This window comes from Macrobrachium nipponense, chromosome 34 (genome assembly GCF_015104395.2).
Source record: "Macrobrachium nipponense isolate FS-2020 chromosome 34, ASM1510439v2, whole genome shotgun sequence".
Lineage (NCBI taxonomy): Eukaryota > Metazoa > Arthropoda > Malacostraca > Decapoda > Palaemonidae > Macrobrachium > Macrobrachium nipponense.
This window is the reverse complement of record NC_061095.1, coordinates 10,212,232-10,231,151: the sequence shown is the minus strand read 5'-3', so window position 1 is coordinate 10,231,151 and position 18,920 is coordinate 10,212,232. Positions and strand designations below refer to the sequence as shown.

Below are 18,920 nucleotides of genomic sequence, written 5' to 3'. Positions count from 1 at the left end.
ATTGATGTGATGAATTCCTACCCACTTTGGTCAAAAAGTCATATGATCGTATATTGATAAATTTGGCCTAACAAAATACTAGGCCTAACAAAATACTATAGTCCGACAGACTACTATGAGATTTAGGGCCTCTGTAACACGGTTTTTTCGCAATAACTTTTTATCTATGCATTTCATAAATATAACGCTTATTCAGAATACATATTATATCTACACATAATTTTTGACTGTATTCTGCATTACGTAGGTTGAATAAATTTGGTACTTATAATGTAAAAGTGACTTTTTTTTAGGACGGGCCAACTTACTCAGAGAAAAGGTTTCGAACGCACTCGTTACGTAACTTATGACAGCATTTCTTCCCTCTTTCTCGATGGATGATTGGCTATACGTAAACGAAGGCTAACCAAACCTTTGGCAAAAAAATGAAACACACAAAATTTTAAATACAAAGCAAAGTCAAGTACATCTTTATGAACTCTGGAACCTCTCCACTGATAATTGTCATAATAAACAAACCAACAAAATATGTTAATAAATACAAAAACACTTCGATTATTTTAGTCTAACTCCCAAAATAAGTTTTCTAAGAAATTACAGTCTATTTTATAGGTCACAATCAGATTGACAAGATGTAGGGAATAGTTGGTAATTATCAAAAACATAGTAGACAAGCTTGATTTGATAACTGCTATATCCAATGTCAAGCAATTTTTATTTATTGGCTATCTACCTATTTACGGAAAAAAAAATAGCCGGTACCGTATATTGGCTTTAAACCTTCACCAATAATTATCGTCAGAATGCTGACTTCACAAGGCTCCACCCACTTTGGCCTTGTTATAATTCAGGATAACACTGAAGGCTACCATGGGTATTATTGGATTAGAAAATTTAACTTCTGACTATGAAAACTAATTTCTCGAGTAGTTGTAAGAAGTGCTAAACGATCTTCAAGGATCCCAGCAGTTGGCCTAAACGTTTAATTCATGTATATTACTGCTATACTGTTGCGGCACTACTGCTACAGTAGTATTACTATGCTAGCACTGATACCTCACCCACATCTATGTATCGTTCCGCCATTCATAAAGTCTTTGGGTTTCAGAGCCAATGGAGTTTCTACTGGTGGATGGGCGGGGCAACATTTCGTCAAAAGGTGTTTGTTTACCTTGCTTACGTAATGAATGTTTTTCGACTCTTGGCTCGTAATCATTGGCCATGGCGTCGGCTAGAACATTTTTACTCCATAAAAATTAAAACTATCGGGTTTAGGTTATTGATAATGCTGACAAAATTAGTGTGTGGTTGTAAAATATACATATGTCAACTTTCAGCTACATCCGATGCTTTGACAAGGAGCAAAGTCCAAAAAACCGTGTTACAGAGACCCTGAATCTCATAGTAAACTGATAGATTGTTTACTTCCTTGAGAAAAACTTATGCCAGTTCTCTCTTAACCTTTAAATCGTCCCCCTCTTAAGTCCTCAGCCATCTCCCAACGAGGCAATATTTGGGACAGTACCTAATGAAACTGACCGTATAAATCCTAATCCGTAAACTCGATCCCTATTCTATTTGGTGATTACTTTTGAGACTATTTATTGTTATATTTCTTATGACTTATACCCTTAAATTTTGCATATTATATTACATATTTTATATGATGATCTTCTTCATTAAAAATAATAAAAATCGGTAATTGCCATTCAGTATGTATGACTTATGACATTTTCTTATAATCTTGCCAGTAGATTACTTCTATTTATTCTTTTTTATTATCTGAATTTTCCGTCTGCCATACTATCCATTTCCTAAACAAGTTTGTAATATTTTGCATTTCATTGCTCTTCATTTAAGGTTTCCCCCTCATTTTCATTCATTAAGTTATGATTTACTTAAATTTCATTTCCTTTTTCACTCACGGTCTGGACCGTGTTATAACTCATAAATCTAATGCGTGTATTAATTTTTACTTTTATAAGGTTGTTACACATAAACTCATCATTGGGAGAGAAAAAAATATTTACAATAATTACCACAGGAATTGTAATAATGTGATTCTGTACAAAATGTACATTACGAAGAATCTCCGTCGTCAGATGATCTTAGTTTAATAACAGCTATCCTTTGCAGCATCGCCTGTTTGCAAGTTTTCGGAATGCTCAACTGCATTTGCCCGTTGCATAGCGTGCTTTCTGTAGGAATGAATTAATTTTCCTACTGACTATTGTTCTCGGTAACCTAAAGCAAGAAGTCCTTCTTTTTGGCGCTAGAGTTCTCAGCTAGACCGGGAGCTGGGGCTTATACAAAGGGTAGCTTAAGAGATAATTCCTTTAAACTAAATGGTTTAATAGGCCTGGCCCACCTGCATATCGCCTGTCAAAGGTAACAGGAAAAGTGGCAGCGTCTTTTGAAACATCTGTCACGTTTATAAATGCGATTTCTCATTTTATTTACAAATAAAATTATAATCACGTGTGAACGCTTAAGTTCAGCAAAACATGCTAAAAACTTTAAACATCCGATTTATTGATTCATGTGTTTTAAAGCCAGACCCAAAGAAAGGAGTTTAGAAATTCCATACAAATGGATAAATAATGAATACTTTGAAGAGAAGCAGTGGGTAGGAAGGAGTACTGCTGAACTCACATTTCACATTTCCTGCAGACCTCCATTCCCCACACACATGCGCCATTTTACCAAAACCTCGCAACCGTTCCATTTTCCACACCAACACCCACATACTTACCCCCATTGCAGTTTTCCACAGCCTGCCATCCATAGCCACCCCTACACCATTTTGATATCTTGAGAAGAAATAGAACATTTAATTAGCTAAAATGTTACATTTTCTTTCAGTGGGAACAAATTATAAGATTATAATTTGAGTATATATCCGAATCTCAAACTAACGTCATGAACGAGTGTTTTGTGGGAAATAAGATCCTTAATTAGTGTCAAAATGTTGTAGCTGTTTTTTTAAAGAAAGGAATCTTTTATAAACTAGAACTCATATTAGTCGTCATCTTTATTATGATAATAATTTCAGTTATTTGAATTGAGTTTCTTCCATAATTTTTGTCTAAATAAAAAAAGTGTCAGTGTCCATATTTGGAGGACTTACATTTGAAACGAACAAAAACGAGTTTTGACCAGTCGTGCTACTCGGTCCTAAATTAATGCAAATATGTATGCACGTAGATATAAGTTTAGGCTATTGTAGACAAATATGAATACATGTACATATATGCATATGTGAAAAGATTACAGTGACTGACTGAGAAAAATTTGATACCTTTTGTTGTTCTTCTACAGTGTCAACAAGAAATCTCTGCCCAGACTGAGAGCCCAACTCAAGAACCTGCAGCATCAGCTTAGAGCCAGAGTACATGAGATCACTTCGGACTTTAAAGGACTTAGAATTCACTGTAGGTATTCTTATTTCCAGACATGTTTGGTATTCAAATGTCGTGTCATGTGAAATTGAAACAGAAAAATACTTTATTTTTTCATATAATTCTGTCTCGCATGTCAAACGAAAATTAAAAGGTCACTTCGAGGTAGGGAAAGCCTGTTAGGTCACTGGGCAACGGGGCAGTGATAGCAGGAATCTTGAGTAGTCTCTGTTTTGTGGCACCACCCTTCAAGGACTGCTGCCATCCCTAACTCCCAGTCTCATCCTGTTTCTTGCCTGTCCTTCAGGTTCATCATCGTCCTTGGCTCTGTTGGTGAAGCCAGAGGTCATAGGTGACATATTCTATGCTTCTACAGTCACCTCTTCCCAGTGCCGAAGGCTTCAGGCAACTGGAGATCAGTAAATAACCTCTTTCCTGAAAGATTTGTTCCTTAGATTCGTTTCAGGAAGGAAACCCCAGTTCTATGTTGGCTTATACCAGAGAAGAAAATTTTGTTTTTTTATACCTGTAGTGTGCATATTTCCAGATGTCCATCAATCAGGAAACCCAAAAATACACATATTCCATCTGCAAAAGATGATCTACTAGTTGAAAACAATGCACTTCAGCATATAAAAAACTTTGCAAGTATCCATGTCGATGCTTACTCTTGTGGCAGCTTGGGCCCATTCATAGGGGATACGTCTTCCGCATTATCGTGATGACAGGTTGAGCCTGTCAGCCTTCATAGATGCTGCTGACCCAAGATCAGGATTGACACTTTACTTAACCACTCCAAGCACCAATAGAAATACTTTGGCATGCTGATCAACCCATTAAGTATGAGGTTCTGTTGTATGGACTCACATCAGCAGGTCCAAGGAAGTAATAGCACAGTTCCTTTCTTGAAATCCTGAAAAGAACCATCAGTCAGACTGCAGTAACTACAGGCTAATCTCTATTCTCTCTGTGCTGTCCAGAGTTACTGAAAAACTTATTTTTTAAGCCACTATTTGAATATGTAGAATCCAAAGGATTGTTAGCTGACAGTCAATATGCATATAGGAAGCATATAGATACCTGTGATGCTTTGTTAGAATAGACATGCCATTTGCAAGGGAACCTTGATAAGGGTTTTGAATGCAGAATAATTCAGATAGAGTTTAGTGTTGCTTTCGATTTATCAAATCACAAGGAACTTATTTATAAACTTCAGAATCTTGGAGTGGGTGGATATGTTTTAGGAATACTTCAAGATTTCCTTACTTTTAGGCAGCAGCATGAGTTGCTGTGGATGGGAACTTTATTGAACTAAGACCTATTTGTACTGGAGGGTTTCCACAAGGGTAATGTTTTCTTCGGTTGACTGTTATAAAATATATAAAATACAAATAAATAAATAGTAATAAATGAAGAAAAATAAATAAATAATGAATAATTAATAAATAAATACATATATAAATAAAAAATAAATAAGTGACAAGAAACATTGTTGTTGGCTTGGACAGCAAGTGGGTGTAATAAAGTCACCACTTTTGAGAAATGAGGCTGCCCTCAGCCTCAGTCGGGAGATGGACCAGATCAGGGAATGGTGTAGTCAGTGGCATATGGGGCTGAATTCCAGTAAAACGAGAACACTATTGATTAGCGGATCTCTTACAGATTTCCCACCCCATCCTCCCCTTCAGGTGGATAGAACTTTGCTGAATGAGTCTAAAGCTTTAACTATTCTAGGTGTAACTTTTGATAAACATCTAATGAGAGTTTCAGCGAATGCCGCCCGAAAGTTAAGTATGTATTGTTCATAAGTCCTCATATATTTATAACAGGGATAAAATCAATGCAACCTGTTTTGGGATATTTGTACTTCCTTTACTAGAATACTGTTCTCCGGTGTGGATGTCTGTTTCTACCAGAGATTTATCTCTTTTAGATAGAGTGGTTTGTGGTGGTAGGATTCTGTTTCCTAATAGAAGTAGTTGGACCCTCGACAGATGGTCTCTTGTTTGTCACTTTTTCGTAAGTTGTATTTCGATAGAGATCTTTCTCATTCGTAATTGGTTCCTTATCCCCTTTATCTGCCAAGAGCAACTGGATTCGTTGATCAGGAGCACCAATATGAAGTAAGTTTCCCTCGCTGTCGAACTTCCCAGTTCCAGAGGTCCTTTATTCCTCCCACCGTTGGACTGTGGAACAGCCTCCCAAAGGAAGCTGTGCAATTGAAACTTCAGAATTTTAAGTAAAGGTGCAATACATCACTACCAAATACTATTCTCCTTGCATTTCAATACATTTTTATCTATTTGTTACATTTATTTTTCTTTTCTAATAAATTGTATCTCTTCTTTCTTTATTTCCCTTTACCTCTTCTTACTACTTCATAACGAACACCATATTCTTTGGAAGCTTGAATTTCAAGTCAATGGCCCCTGTGGGCTTGTTCCATATGACTAGGTTTCATATTCTGAATAATAATTAATAATTAATTAAAATTAATAAATAATAATTAATAATAATAATAATAATAATAATAATAATAATAATAATAATAATACCTAAGCATGCCATGGATAGACTATAAGAAAGCCTTCGACATGATACCACACACATGGCTAATAGAATGCCTGAAAATATATGGGGCAGAGGAAAACACCATCAGCTTCCTCAAAAATACAATGCGCAACTGGAATACAATACTTACAAGCTCTGGAATAAGACTAGCAGAGGTTAATATCAGGAGAGGGATCTTCCAGGGCGACTCACTGTCCCCACTACTCTTCGTAGTAGCCATGATTCCCATGACAAAAGTACTACAGAAGATGGATGCCGGGTACCAACTCAAGAAAAGAGAGGCAACAGAATCAACCATCTGAATGTTCATGGACGACATCAAGCCTGTATGGTAAGAGCATTAACAAGGAAATAGATACCCTAATCCAGACTGTAAGGATTGTATCTGGGGACATCAGGATGGAGTTTGGAATAGAAAAATGCGCCTTAGTCAACATACAAAAAAGGCAAAGTAACGAGAACTGAATGGGATAAAGCTACGAGATGGGAGCAACATCAAACACATAGATGAGACAGGATACAAATACCTGGGAATAATGGAAGGAGGGGATATAAAACACCAAGAGATGAAGGACACGATCAGGAAAGAATATATGCAGAGACTCAAGGCGATACTCAAGTCAAAACTCAACGCCGGAAATATGATAAAAGCCATAAACATATGGGCAGTGCCAGTAATCAGATACAGCGCAGGAATAGAGGAATGGACGAAGGCAGAACTCCGCAGCATAGATCAGAAAACCAGGAAACATATGACAATACACAAAGCACTACACCCAAGAGCAAATACGGACGGACTATACATAACACGAAAGGAAGGAGGGAGAGGACTACTAAGTATAGAGGACTGCGTCAACATCGAGAACAGAGCACTGGGGCAATATCTGAAAACCAGTGAAGGCGAGTGGCTAAAGAGTGCATGGGAAGAAGGACTAATAAAAGTAGACGAAGACCCAGAAATATACAGAGACAGGAGAATGACAGACAGAACGGAGGACTGGCACAACAAACCAATGCACGGACAATACATGAGACAGACTAAAGAACTAGCCAGCGATGACACATGGATATGGCTACAGAGGGGAGAGCTAAAGAAGGAAACTGAAGGAATGATAACAGCGGCACAAGATCAGGCCCTAAGAACCAGATATATTCAAAGAACGATAGACGGAAATAACATCTCTCCCATATGTAGGAAGTGCAATACGAAAAATGAAACCATAAACCACATAGCAAGCGAATGCCCAGCACTTGCACAGAACCAGTACAAAAAGAGGCATGATTCAGTGGCAAAAGCCCTCCACTGGAGCCTGTGCAAGAAACATCAGCTACCTTGCAGTAATAAGTGGTACGAGCACCAACCTGAGGGAGTGATAGAAAACGATCACGCAAAGATCCTCTGGGACTATGGTATCAGAACGGATAGGGTGATACGTGCAAACAGACCAGACATGACGTTGATTGACTAAGTCAAGAAGAAAGTATCACTCATTGATGTCGCAATACCATGGGACACCAGAGTTGAAGAGAAAGAGAGGGAAAAAATGGATAAGTATCAAGATCTGAAAATAGAAATAAGAAGGATATGGGATATGCCAGTGGAAATCGTACCCATAATCATAGGAGCACTAGGCACGATCCTAAGATCCCTGAAAAGGAATCTAGAAAAAACTAAGAGGGCTTGAAGTAAGCTCCGGCGGGCCTCATTGCAGAAGAGTGTGAATCCTTTAGAAACGGCACACATAGTAAGAAAAAGTGATGGACTCCTAGGAGGCAGGATGCAACCCGGAACCCCACACTATAAATACCACCCAGTCGAATTGGAGGACTGTGATAGAGCAAAAAAAAAAAAAAAAAAAAAAAAAAAAAAAAAAAAAAAAAAAAAAAAAAAAAAAAAAAAAAAAAAAAAAAAAAAAATAATAATAATAATAATAATAATTAATTATTATTATTATTATTATTATTATTATATTATTATTATTATTATTATTATTATTATTATTATTTATTATTATTATTATTCCAGTGCATCACAACCAGGTGATGGGCAGGCTTGCTTGGTGAAAGGATGACAACAAGCTAGAGTGGCATTTCCCTTGTCAAAGTTGATCGTGTTATTTTAGAGATATCAAAGGAGTGTTCAGATGCACACCTAGAATACTTTATCCCTTCAGTAGAGGACAGTGAACAACTGTCTTATGCTCATCTGTGTCTTAGTAATGTAGGCAGAGTTGTTGCCTCAACCAGCACTCTAAGATTACTTGATGGAACACAGTGGTGGTGATGAGTGACAACACCATTATAGTGGTTTATGTCAGCAACCTTGAGGGTAGGCCCCAGTGTCTCTGCATGTTAGCAAGGCAAAGGTGTGAATGGGCAGAGCACCACTGGTCAAGCTGTCTGCAAGGTATATTGATGTTCTGGTCATATAGAATGCTGTGGCGGACAAGCTCAGTCGCCATGGACAGAATGGTCCCTATCCTCACATTGCTGGCTGTGTAGGTTATGGAGAATATCAATAACTAACCTTTTAGCAACGTTGCTAATCAACTACCTCCCAGAGTTCTGCTTCCCAGTTCCAAACCTCAAGGTTGCAATGGAGGATGCTTTCCAGCACCCATATACCTCTTCCCTGGCATCTTCTTTGTTCAATACTCCCTTTTATTTGCTCCTTCAACTACTTTATTTTAAGTGGTTCAAAGACTTGGCGCCAAGAATTGCCTGCATAAAAGTCTCAGGTTTGTATATCTAGAGAAAATTCAATTTACTTTTTTAAAAATTCATATACTGTTAATAGACTTTGCAAGGATTCATACAAATTCATGGATGTGTAAAACAAGGTATAAATTGGAACATATTCTTAAAGCCAGTGGTCTGGAAGATCTCAAACTGTAAATCAACCGGCAACTGACAACATCCTGGCTTCACACACACAAAAAAAGCGTTAGAATATGAATTTGTTCAATTAGAAGATATAGCTTCAGATATACATTATGCATCCAACACAAGTTTTCATATTCATTAAGATCATGTAAGTATAATATCGCAAATTATTCTATTCTACTAAATTATAAAATCATGAGCTATGAAACAAGTACGGAAACTTTAAGCTTCGCCAATTGACATAAACTTGTTTATGAAGTTTAGCTCTTACAGATTTGGAAATGTTAATGGAATAAATACCAAAGAGTAACTGCAATCCACATCATGACACTGAAGAGAGATGCTTTTTCAGGTTTGCAAACCCGAGATACTTATCCAGCAAAAGGACCAAACATCACCAAAAGGCCATGAATAATTCTGATTCAAAGTACTTTCCTACCACCTAATTGTATTTTCAAACAAGGGCCAAATGGGTAAATTCTGCTATTTATTTAATTTTTTTACTGCCAAAATCTCAACAGAAATTATATTTTTTTTCCTATTTAAGTTCCAAGTGACTCTTGAAAGCTAAGCAATGCTGAAAACATGAATTTTCATCTAGAGTTGTTGAGATAGAATTTAAATGTATACTTTAGTGATTTAGTTATCGAACTGAAAACAAATTTCCAGTATACTGTACCATATATCTCATTAGTGTATGTCTCATAAATGTAGAATTATACTAGGTGAAAACCTACATGTTTACATATAAATATACAGAAGCTCCTGCCTTTAATTACGCCCTATCATAATTTAAACCTAGATCAAATAGATTCTGGCGATAGAAGTTCACTCTCGACGTGGTTCGGAAGTCGCGTAAAGCCGTTGGTCCCGTTGCTGAATAACCGCTGGTTCCATGCAACGTAAAAACACCATACAAACAAAACAATAGATCAAATAGAATGGTACATTTTTACTATAAAGCATTGTTTAAATGCTCTTCTGTAAATTCTTGAATTTGGGCATACATACTATTCTGTACCTCCAGCTGCTATGATGAACATCGACATAAACTTTTCATGAGCTACTGTAGCAAGGAAAGTAAGGAAGTCAGACAGTAGTTCAATGATAGGTATTATAAAACAGTCATTACAGGACTTGGGAAAGCTACAATAAGTCCCCTAGTAAAAAATAAGTTACTAATGAAAACCGAACAATTGCCAACATGGAATCAAGATGAGAAACACAGCGTATTACTTTGATTAACTGATTGATTAATCAGTGATGATAGCCGGATACGAGAGAAACAAAATAGAAGGAAAGGACAGAGAGTACTGTGCACCTGTTGGGGCAAGTGCAGAATGGTTGTTGTAGTATGAATGTCTGAAGGTACCCTTAACGGTGATGAGTTCTCATTCACATGAGACAATCTCGAGAATAATGGCACCAAAAACGGGATCAGAAAGATATGATAATGAAAATTCTAAATATCTGAGCCAAAACAGCATTAAAACCTAAAGGTATGTCTTCCTCATATTAGATCTACAGCGTACTTCTACGAATAAAATTAAAAACAACTAGGTCGTGCAGGTTTGTGAATAAGATTTACTTGAAGATTTTTGAAACAGAAATGAAGGAATTTCCCAAAACTGGAAATATGAGTCGACGTCTGGGTATGCTCGCAAATGGGTTGCTGAAATAAGCATTCTATCAGAAAATGTTTCATGATAAGGTCACCAATGAACTACAGACATCACTGGCATATAAGATCTAGTTTAAACACATCTACGCTCACTCCTGATATATTCCTCAGATGAGCTGGCAACGCATTGAATAGACGCTGCATTATCGATACTGGTGTGTAGTGGATTAATGTCCTGTGTGCTTTCCTTATTTTTCTTGGTATAGTTTTGGGCACTATTAATCTCTGCTTGCTCTTTCTGATATTTTTAGTTCCATGATGTTTTCTGCTATTCCTTCTATCTGTTTCCATGCCTGAATTATCATGTAGCGTTCTCTTCTCCTTTCTAGACTATATGATTTTAAAGATTGTAGTCTTTCCCAGTAGTCAAGGTCCTTAACTTCTTCTATTCTAGCTTTAAAGGACCTTTGTACACTCTCTATTTGTGCAATATCCTTTTGATATTGTGGGTACCATATCATATTGCAATATTCAAGTGGACTACGAACATATGTTTTATAAATCATAATCATGTGTTCAGCTTTTCTTGTTTTGAAGTGCCGTAACAACATTCCCATTTTTGCATTACATTTTGCCAATAGAATTGCTATTTGATCATTGCATAACATGTTCCTATTCATCATCACACCAAGGTCTTTAACTGCTTCCTTATTTGTGATTGTCTCATTATTAGGTCCCATATATGCATATAGCATTCCTTCTCTGTCTCCATAATTTATTGATTCAAATTTATCAGAGTTAAATACCATCCTATTTACATCTGCCCAATCATATACTTTGTTAAGGTCTCTTTGTAGAGCGTTCCTATCTTCATCACAAGTAATTTCTCCACTTATTCTTGTGTCATCGGCGAAACTACTCACTACCGAATCCTTAACATTACTGTCTATGTCTTCAATCATAATAACAAACAGTATTGCAGCTAACACTGTACCTTGTGGCACACTGGATATTACCTTGGCTTCATCCGATTTCTCATCGTTTGCAATAACTATCTGTTTTCTGTTGTGTAAAAATTCTTTTAACCATCTTCCTACTTTATCCACGATATTGTGTTTTCTAATTTTCTTCGCTAATATATTATGGTCTACCTTGTCAAAAGCTTTTGCAAAGTCTAGATAAACCACATCTGTTTCATTTCCACTTTTCATATTTTTTAATATGTTCTCACGGTGGACTAACAGTTGGGTTTGTGTACTTTTTCCGGGTACGAAACCATGTTGTCCTATATTAAACAAATTATTTTTTATTAAATGTTTCATAATATTTTTCTTCATTACCCTTTCATACACTTTCATAATATGTGATGTTAGACTCACAGGCCTATAATTACTTGCCTCTACTCTTAATCCACTTTTGAAAGTAGGGGTAATATATGCTAATTTGTGCTCATCATAAATCTTGCCTGTACCTACACTTTGTCTTAATAAGATTGCAAGTGGCTTTGCGATAGAATGAACTACTTTCTTCAACAAAATAGCAGGAACTCCATCAGGCCCTGCTGCAGCTCCATTTTTAATTTCATTAATAGCCTGCACAATATCAGCCTCATTAATATCTATGTCAGCTAAATATTCACTATTTTCGTCCCTTACTTCTATATCTTTGTCTTCATTATCAATTCTAGGGGTGAATTCTCTCTTATATCGTTCTGTCAATATGTTGCAAATTTCCTTTTTTTCATTCGTTAATCTCCCTTCAATTCTTAGAGGGCCTATTTCTATTCTTCTTTTATTCATCTTTTTTGCGTATGAGTATAATAGTTTGGGGTTTTGCTTGATATTTATTAGGGTATTTTCTTCCAAGTCCCATTTTTCATTTTCTTTTGATTATATAATCTTTTGTTCTGCATTTTCTATCTTACTTTTTAGTTCTTTAACTTTCCATGCATTTTTTTCTTTTGCAAGACCTTTTTTCCACTTTCTGATTTTCTGGAACAAGATCCTTCTGTCTCTTGGTATGCATGACTGATGTTTACTTTTCTTCTTCGGTATATATTTATCCACTATTTTCTCTAATATTTTATATAATATCTCCGTATTTACCCTTATGTCATATTCTTCTACTCTCTCTCTCTCTCTCTCTCTCTCTCTCTCTCTCTTTCTGTGAGAGGTAAGAAGAGGAGAAGAGGCTTGGGGAAGGTAGGGAGAGAGAGAAGAGAGAGAGAGAGAGAGAGAGAGAGAGAGAGAGGAAGGAAAGGGAGGGGGGGGACCTCCCTACATTCCCTCTGCCTCTTCTCCTCTTCCTTCCTCCTTACCTTACAGACCTTACAGTTCGTTCGGGTTGCCCCAGGTCCCTCAGTGTGAGGCACCTCTAATGTCTACCAGAGAGTTGCTAGTACATCTTCCGGTATATTTTGCATCTTACAATCTTGGATGGTCTGGGATGCAGTTTAGATATTTGTCGAGCTTATTCTTAAACACATCTACGCTCACTCCTGATATATTCCTCAGATGAGCTGGCAACGCATTGAATAGACGCTGCATTATCGATGCTGGTGCGAAGTGGATTAATGTCCTGTGTGCTTTCCTTATTTTTCCTGGTATCCTCTTGGGCACTATTAATCTACCTCTGCTTGCTCTTTCTGATATTTTTAGTTCCATGATGTTTTCTGCTATTCCTTCTATCTGTTTCCATGCCTGAATTATCATGTAGCGTTCTCTTCTCCTTTCTAGACTATATAATTTTAAGGATTGTAGTCTTTCCCAGTAGTCAAGGTCCTTAACTTCTTTTATTCTAGCTGATAAAGCGACCTTCTGCTACACTCTCTATTTGCTGCAATTATCATTTTGATAGTTGTGGTGGGTACCATATCATATTGCAATATTCAAGGGAACTTACGAAACATATGCTTTTATAAAACATAATCTGTGTTCAGCTTTTCTTGTTTTGAAGGCAGGGAACCCCGCTATAACAACATTCCCATTTGTTTTGCTTACATTTTGCCAACAGAATTGCTATTTGATCATTGCATAACATGTTCCTATTCATCATCACACCAAGGTCTTTAACTGCTTCTTATTTGTGATTGTCTCATTATTAGGTCCCCTATATGCATATAGCTTTCTTTCTCTGTCTCCATTTTTATTTATTGATTCAAAATTTATCAGAGTTAAATAAACCCATCCTATTTTACCTCTGCCCAATCATATACTTTGTTAAGGTCTCTTTGTAGAGCGTTCCCTATCTTCATCACAAGTAATTTCTCTACTTATTCTGTGTCATCTGCCAAACTACTTCACTACCGAATCTTAACATTACTGTCTATGTCTTCAATCATAATAACAAACAGTATTGCAGCTAACACCGTACCTTGCGGCACACCGGATATTACCTTGGCTTCATCCGATTTCTCGTCGTTTGCAATAACTATCTGTTTTCTGTTGTGTAAAAATTCTTTTAACCATCTTCCTACTTTATCCACGATATTATGTTTTCTAATTTTCTTCGCTAATATATTATGGTCTACTTTGTCAAAAGCTTTTTGCAAAGTCTAAATAAACCACTCTGTTTCATTTCCGCTTTTCATATTTTTGAATATGTTCTCACGGTGGACTAACAGTTGGGTTTGTGTACTTTTTCCGGGTACGAAACATGTTGTCCTTTATAAACAAATTATTTTTTATTAAATGTTTCATAATATTTTTCTTCATTACCCTTTCATACACTTTCATAATATGTGATGTTAGACTCACAGGCCTATTAATTACTTGCCTCTAGTCTTGATCCACTTTGAAAGTAGGGGTAATATATGCTAATTTGTGCTCATCATAAATCTTGCCTGTATCTACACTTTGTCTTAATAATATTGCAATGGCTTGCTATTAGAATGGTAAATGTTTTTAAAATTTTGAATACTTTCTTTAACAAAATAGCAGCACTCCATCAGGCCCTGCAGCAGCTCCATTTTTAATTTCATTAATAGCCTGCACAATATCAGCTTCATTAATATCTATGTCAGCTAAATATTCACTATTTTCATCCCTTACTTCTATATCATTATCTTCATTATCTATTCTAGGGGTGAATTCTCTCTTATATCGTTCTGCCATATGTTGCAAATTTCCTTTTTTTCATTCGTTAATCTCCCTTCAATTCTTAGAGGGCCAATTTCTATTCTTCTTTTATTCATCTTTTTCGCATATGAGTATAATAGTTTGGGATTTTGCTTGATATTTAATAGGGTTTTTTCTTCCAAGTCCCGTTTTTCATTTGCTTTTGATTGTATAATCTTTTGTCTGCATTTTCTATCTTACTTTTTAGTTCTATAACTTTCCATGCATTTTTTTCCTTTTGCAAGACCTTTTTTCCACTTCTGATTTTCTGGAACAAGATCCTTCTGTCTCTTGGTATGCATGACTGATGTTTACTTTTCTTCTTCGGTATATATTTATCCACTATTTTCTCTAATATTTTATATAAGATACTCCAGCTATTTGACCTTTATGTCATCACTTACGAAAATGTTTACTCCCAAATCTTTGTTTAATTCTTCATTTATTTCGACCATTTTATATCTTACTGCTAGAAGTCGTATTTTCCATATCCTTCCCACTTTTTCATTTCTGCTTATCTCTGTTTTCACTTGCTTTGGAATGGACTGTTAATTCTATGACATTATGGTCTGAAATACTCGCATTATAAACTATTATTTCTTTAACATAATTCATCTCGTTCACAAATACTAGGTCTAAAGTATTTTCCTTTCTTGTTGGCAGTGATTTATTTTTTTGAATGTTGTATTCTAGTAGCATATCTAATGCTTTCGAATTGCCTCTTATCTTCTGCACTACTTATTAACTCCTCTTTTTTATATGTATAAAGTACATCCACAATCTCCTATTCGTTCTTTCCAGTCTACGAAAGGAGAGAGCACTGGGAGGGAGACCAACCCCCGGAAATGAATGTTTTGGATTATGTATCTAATTTTACAGGAGAAATTGCGTAGAGCTTGGACCTTTGCTCGGGAAACAAAAATTTAACAAAGGCTCAAGCCTACTATGAAAACAAATTATGATGTTGGAACCCAAATGAGACATTTTGATCCAGGAGACAAAGTCTTGTACTGCTTCCCATGCCTGGAAATCCACTCAAGGCAAAATTCTCAGGTCCGTGGAAGGTACTCAAGAAATTGAATGATGTTAATTTACCTGATTGAGACTCCTGAAAAGACGTCGAAAAACCCAAATTTGTCACATAAATATGTTAAAGCCTTTTGTCAGTAGGGAAGTAGAGGTAGACGTAGAACCAGTGTCACTGGTAGAGGTAGAAGTAGATCCTATGGTAGACATTAAAATTATCTTGTGGGACCTCCCGATGGTCTGTCTAATAATTCGAGTATTCTCAATAACCTTGATGTTAAATTTCAGGCACCTGGATAAGGAACAAAAGTAACATCTTTAACAATGTTAATTAATGATTATAAAGATTTATTTCAGGATTCACCAGGACGCACTAATATTTTAGAAAAAACACTGTGTTGAGTGAGGGGAGGCACCGACCTATTAAACAAGCTCCGTATAGGTTAAACCCCATCAAAAGGGACATCGTTAAAGACGAAGTGAAGTATATGCTGGACCACGATCTCGTAGAGCCCAGTTGTAGCCCCTGGAGCTCTCCGGTAGTCTTGGTTAAAAAAGGAGGGTGGCGAGCATAGACTTTGCTTTGATTATCGTAAGGTTAACTCTATTACGAAGACAGACTCCTTCCCTTTGCCTCGGGTGGAAGATTGTATCGACCGTGTGGGATCTGCTAAATATATTAGCAAATTTGATTTGTTGAAAGGCTACTGGCAGGTCGGTCTTTCACCCAGGGCAAGGAAAATTTCTGCATTTGTTTGTGACAGGTGACGGTCTGTATGAATGCAAGGTTTATGCCATTCGGTATGAAAAAAAAAAATGCAGCCGCCACCTTTCAAAGACTCATGAATTTCATTACTTGTGATTAGAAGGATGTGTAGTATATATTGATGAACTTAATCATTTATAGCGACGATTGGAGACACATCTTAAGAGAATTAGAGCTCTATTTGAGGTTCTAAGAAAGGCTGGTTTGGTAGTTAATTTAAGGAAGAGTGATTTGCTCAGGCCAAGGTAGTTTATTTTGGGCACGAGATAGGCCTGGGTAAAGTCGCTCCTAAGAAAGCGAATGTGGAGGCTATTCAAACTTTCCTGCACCTCAAAATAGGAGAGGTGTAAGACGTTTTTTCTGGGCATGGTAGGTTACTACCGCAAGTTTGTGAAAAACTTTTCCGATATTGCTCATCCATTAACTAATCTTTTGAAGAAAGATGTAAAATTTATTTGGGATGACCAGTGTCAGGAATCGTTTGAAAAATTGAAAGCTTCTTTAATAACTTTTCCATTATTACGTTCCCCGGACTTTTCTCTCCCTTTTTGTTTAGCGACAGATGCCAGTGATGTAGGTTTAGGTGCTGTTCTTCTTCAAAGACTTCCCGATGGAACGACTCATCCTGTGGCGTACTTCTCTAAGAAGTTGTTACCAGCAGAGAGGAGGTATTCGACCGTGGAGAAGGAAGCGTTGTGTTTAGTAAAAGCCCTCCTCCACTTTGAAGTATACCTGTTGTCCTCTCCGGCTCAAGTAATTGTGTTAACGGATCATAATCCGCTTATTTTCATAAATAAGTTCAAGAACAAGAATCAGCGCATCTTACGTTGGAGTCTTATCCTGCAGGAGTATAACCTTAATATCCAACACATCTCTGGCAAAAGTAATGTTGTCACCGATACTTTATCGAGAGCCTTCGAGAAGGTTTAATTTGTTTAGAAGTAGTTAACGTTTCAAGAATGGTTCAATATTAACGATTTTTTTTTTCTTATTTTTCAGGTCCAATAGTTTACATTGCTTTACTCTGTTGTTAGAGTAGTGAACTTTATATATAAAGTTTTTATTTTAATTCAAATAGATTTTGTTAATGCTTGTTTTTGAAAATTAAGTTCTTTCATTTAAAAAAAAAATAAATTATTTTTTTTTTCCTTTTGGTGGGGAGCTGTAATAATATGCTTAATTTTCATTCGTGGCCTGTAAAGTAAATTTCATTCAGTTACTTTCAATTTAATTTGTTTATTGCCACAAAAAAAAGACTGGTTAAGGTTTTTCTCGCTCCCTCCGAAGGTTGTTATTATTTAAGTGGTACCTCGCCCATGAGAGTTGTTTTTTTTTCTCTTTTCATGTATTTATTCGGCCGGATGCTTGTTTGGTGATTTGCGGGTCGTTGCCTCACTTTTGGTGGGGACCGTTGGCTGAGGATGAAAAGGAGTATGCATTCGGCTCCTTATCTTGGAGGTTTTTTCCCTGACCTGATCCCTGCAGGACGAATTATTAAAAATTGGAGATTTCTTCCTTTGGGCCTTACTACGTTTGAGGACCCCCCTTTTCACCTGTATTACGGAGGGCGTTGACGGTGTTCCGCATCCCTAATTACTAAAGTCGCTGTGGGAAGCTGCAGCCTTGTTTGAGAAACGTCTCCTGTGCTCTGTTCGGGCACCCTTTCGATACTATATCTACGTATCTGCATCTCTGGACCTGCCTGCTGCCCTTGGGAATGCATCTTGTCTTGTCCCTTGTCCTGCTTTCGTCCTGAAACCTCCGGAGTCGTGAAAAGGCTTGAATCTGTTCAGCTAGCTGGTAAGGATATAAACTGAATATTTTTTTTCTTGGCGTTACTGACGCGCGTCAGTGTATCCTTCGGCTGCAGACCCCCTTCGTGATTCCGGAGCGTTGATAGACAGCCGTGTCTGTAGTGGTGTCATCGCCCGTATAGTGCCTGCTTGTAACCACCTATGATGTTAGATCGAGTGATCCGTGTTGAGTTATTTGTAATTATGTATGTAAATAATTTTGAGTAATTGTATGATCTAGGATTAAGGTTCTTTCCCTCTTTCATTATCTTCTCCAAAAGAATATTTTCAGGGCTTTCTAGAAATAAGCTGTTTTCCTTCCTCCTCCTAATTACTGTCTCTTGTTCTATCGTGTGAATGAGGATATTTTTAGGTAAAATATTTTGTAAACCCTAATCAGTTTTTTTTCATGTTGGTTTAATTTAAGATTTATTTAAAATAAATACTAAAGTTTGGTTTATATTTTCGTTAATCCTCTTTGAGTGTTATTTGGTGTTTTTCACTGTCTGGAGATCTTGCCCCTTGGCTTTAAATACTAACCTTTGTGGCACTGATCGTTTAAGAGAAAAGAGCCTGTTCTTGCCACTTATACTTTTTAAATAGTTGTGAGTAATGTTCAATAACAATATATATATATATATATATATATATATATATATATATATCATATACATGTATTTTATGGTGTTTAGACAAGTGTGGACTAATTGGTGTATATATATATATATATATATATATATATATATA

The 18,920-nt window shown here is 36.5% G+C and overlaps 1 protein-coding gene across 9 annotated transcripts in view; it reads left to right on the top strand.

The window, feature by feature from the left end:
- LOC135207893 (ankyrin repeat domain-containing protein 50-like) overlaps positions 1–17,272 on the top strand; it is a 54,723-nt gene extending 37,451 nt beyond the window's left edge. For 5 of the 9 annotated variants that reach the window (XM_064239805.1, XM_064239799.1, XM_064239798.1 and 2 more), the window contains exons 17-18: positions 3,319–3,431; positions 9,205–9,615. In XM_064239805.1, coding sequence (XP_064095875.1) covers positions 3,319–3,381 — 63 coding nt within the window. In that variant the 3' untranslated portion in view covers positions 3,382–3,431; positions 9,205–9,615. Of the gene's footprint in view, positions 1–3,318; positions 3,432–3,705; positions 4,719–8,835; positions 9,001–9,125; positions 9,616–16,936 lie in introns of those variants that run through there. The other 4 variants (XM_064239801.1, XM_064239804.1, XM_064239802.1 and 1 more) reach the window with 4 other exon arrangements.
- The last annotated feature ends 1,648 nt before the right edge of the window (positions 17,273–18,920 follow it).